Source organism: Corvus brachyrhynchos, unplaced genomic scaffold (assembly GCF_000691975.1).
Source record: "Corvus brachyrhynchos isolate BGI_N302 unplaced genomic scaffold, ASM69197v1 scaffold308, whole genome shotgun sequence".
NCBI lineage: Eukaryota > Metazoa > Chordata > Aves > Passeriformes > Corvidae > Corvus > Corvus brachyrhynchos.
This window is the reverse complement of record NW_008239538.1, coordinates 67,769-69,561: the sequence shown is the minus strand read 5'-3', so window position 1 is coordinate 69,561 and position 1,793 is coordinate 67,769. Positions and strand designations below refer to the sequence as shown.

At 66.0% G+C, this 1,793-nt stretch overlaps 1 protein-coding gene across 1 annotated transcript in view; it reads left to right on the top strand.

The window, feature by feature from the left end:
• Nucleotides 1-1,793, top strand: part of LOC103620438 (plectin) — a 28,681-nt gene that overhangs the window by 3,565 nt on the left and 23,323 nt on the right. The window contains 6 exon segments of the mRNA XM_017741214.1: nt 32-109; nt 201-293; nt 500-666; nt 1,358-1,473; nt 1,565-1,671; nt 1,753-1,785. Of these exon segments, the coding sequence (XP_017596703.1) occupies nt 32-109; nt 201-293; nt 500-666; nt 1,358-1,473; nt 1,565-1,671; nt 1,753-1,785 (594 nt within the window).

The window sequence follows — 1,793 nt, the reverse complement described above, 5'->3', positions numbered from 1 at the left end:
TGGCTGCACTCACTGCCCTCCTCTCCCCCAGCCCCGGGAGAAAGGCCGGATGCGCTTCCACAAGCTGCAGAATGTCCAGATTGCCCTGAACTACCTGAAGCATCGGCAGGTGAGAATGGGGTGGGACCCCTGGGATGCCCGTAACCCCGGGGCCGTGCCGCCCTGCCCTGTGCCTGAGCCGCGTGTGTCCTGTGCTGCAGGTGAAGCTGGTGAACATCCGGAACGATGACATCGCCGATGGCAACCCCAAGCTCACACTGGGGCTCATCTGGACCATCATCCTCCACTTCCAGGTGAGCCTGGCAGGACGGGGATGGGGACAGTGGTACTGAGGGGCCAGGATTCCGTGGTGCTGGGGGCCTCCCCGGGCTGGTTTCATCCCCAGTGGGGCAGGAGCGGTGTCACTGGCAGCTGCCATGTAGCGACTGTCACTGTGCCCGTGCTGGTGCCCGTGCTGGTGCCTGTGCCGGTTTCTGGAGTAACAGCTGTGTCCTGGCAGATCTCAGACATCCAGGTGACGGGGCAGTCAGAGGACATGACAGCCAAGGAGAAGCTGCTGCTGTGGTCACAGCGGATGGTGGAGGATTACCAGGGCCTCCGCTGTGACAACTTCACCACCAGCTGGCGGGACGGGCGCCTCTTCAATGCCATCATCCACCGGCACAGGTGGGTGCCACGGTGGTGCCGTGTGGTCCATGGGCAGGTGTGTGCTCACGGGGTGCCCATGCCGATCTCGCTCGGGGCGATGCGAGTGCGTGCTCCTGACGAGTCCTGGCCCATCGGCCTGTGCCGGCAGTGCCGTGCCCACCGCGGCGTGCCGGGGCACTGGCAGGCAGGTCCCCGCGGGTCCTGCTGGGACTGCTGCGTGCCTTTGGGGAGAGCAAATATGTGCAGGCCTGTGCCAGATGGGGGGAGTCACCTACACTGTGCCGTGTCACGGCTGTGCCGTGCTCTGAACCAGGTCACTGCCATGCTGAGCTTGTTCCCACCGTGGGGCCCCAAAGGGGGCCAAGCTGTCAGCCCCACAGGGGATTGGGGTGTCAGCCCCATGGGGGCCTGGAGCGCCAGCCCTGTGCAGGCTTGGGGTGCCCAATTCGCAGGATATGGGGGCTCTGACTGTGCCAGGGTTCCTACTGGGGACCGAGGGTATCCCCAGTTCCTCGTGTCCCTGTGCTGCCTGTGGGGGTCTCCCCTGCCACCGGTGCCCCTGGTGTGGGGGTGTGGGGTCTGGGGTGGCCGGGCAGGAGTACAGGCAGAGGAGGCAGCCCTGGTGGCCCCAGGAAGGGGGGGACCTGCCCTCCTCGGGGTTTTGGGGTCCCCACAGCCCCACTGATCCCTGCTCATCCCCCACCCACAGGCCAATGCTGATTGACATGAGCCGGGTGTACCGCCAGAGCAACCTGGAGAACCTGGACCAGGCCTTCACCGTGGCCGAGCGGGATCTGGGGGTGACACGGCTGCTGGACCCCGAAGGTGCGGGCCGGGGTGAACTGGGAGGTCCCTCTAGGGAGCCCCATCCCTCCCCACCACGGAGTCCCCCTCCTGACCCCCTCCCTCCCTGCAGACGTGGATGTGGCGCAGCCAGACGAGAAGTCCATCATCACCTACGTGTCCTCGCTGTACGATGCCATGCCGCGCGTGCCCGAGGTGCAGGATGGTGTCAAGGCCAACGTGAGTTGGGGTGCTGGGGGTCACCGGTGCTGCTGCCCCCCACAGTGTCACTCCCTGCCCCACATGTGTCCCCCTCCCCAGGAGCTGCAGCTGCGCTGGCAGGAGTACTATGAGGTGGTGAC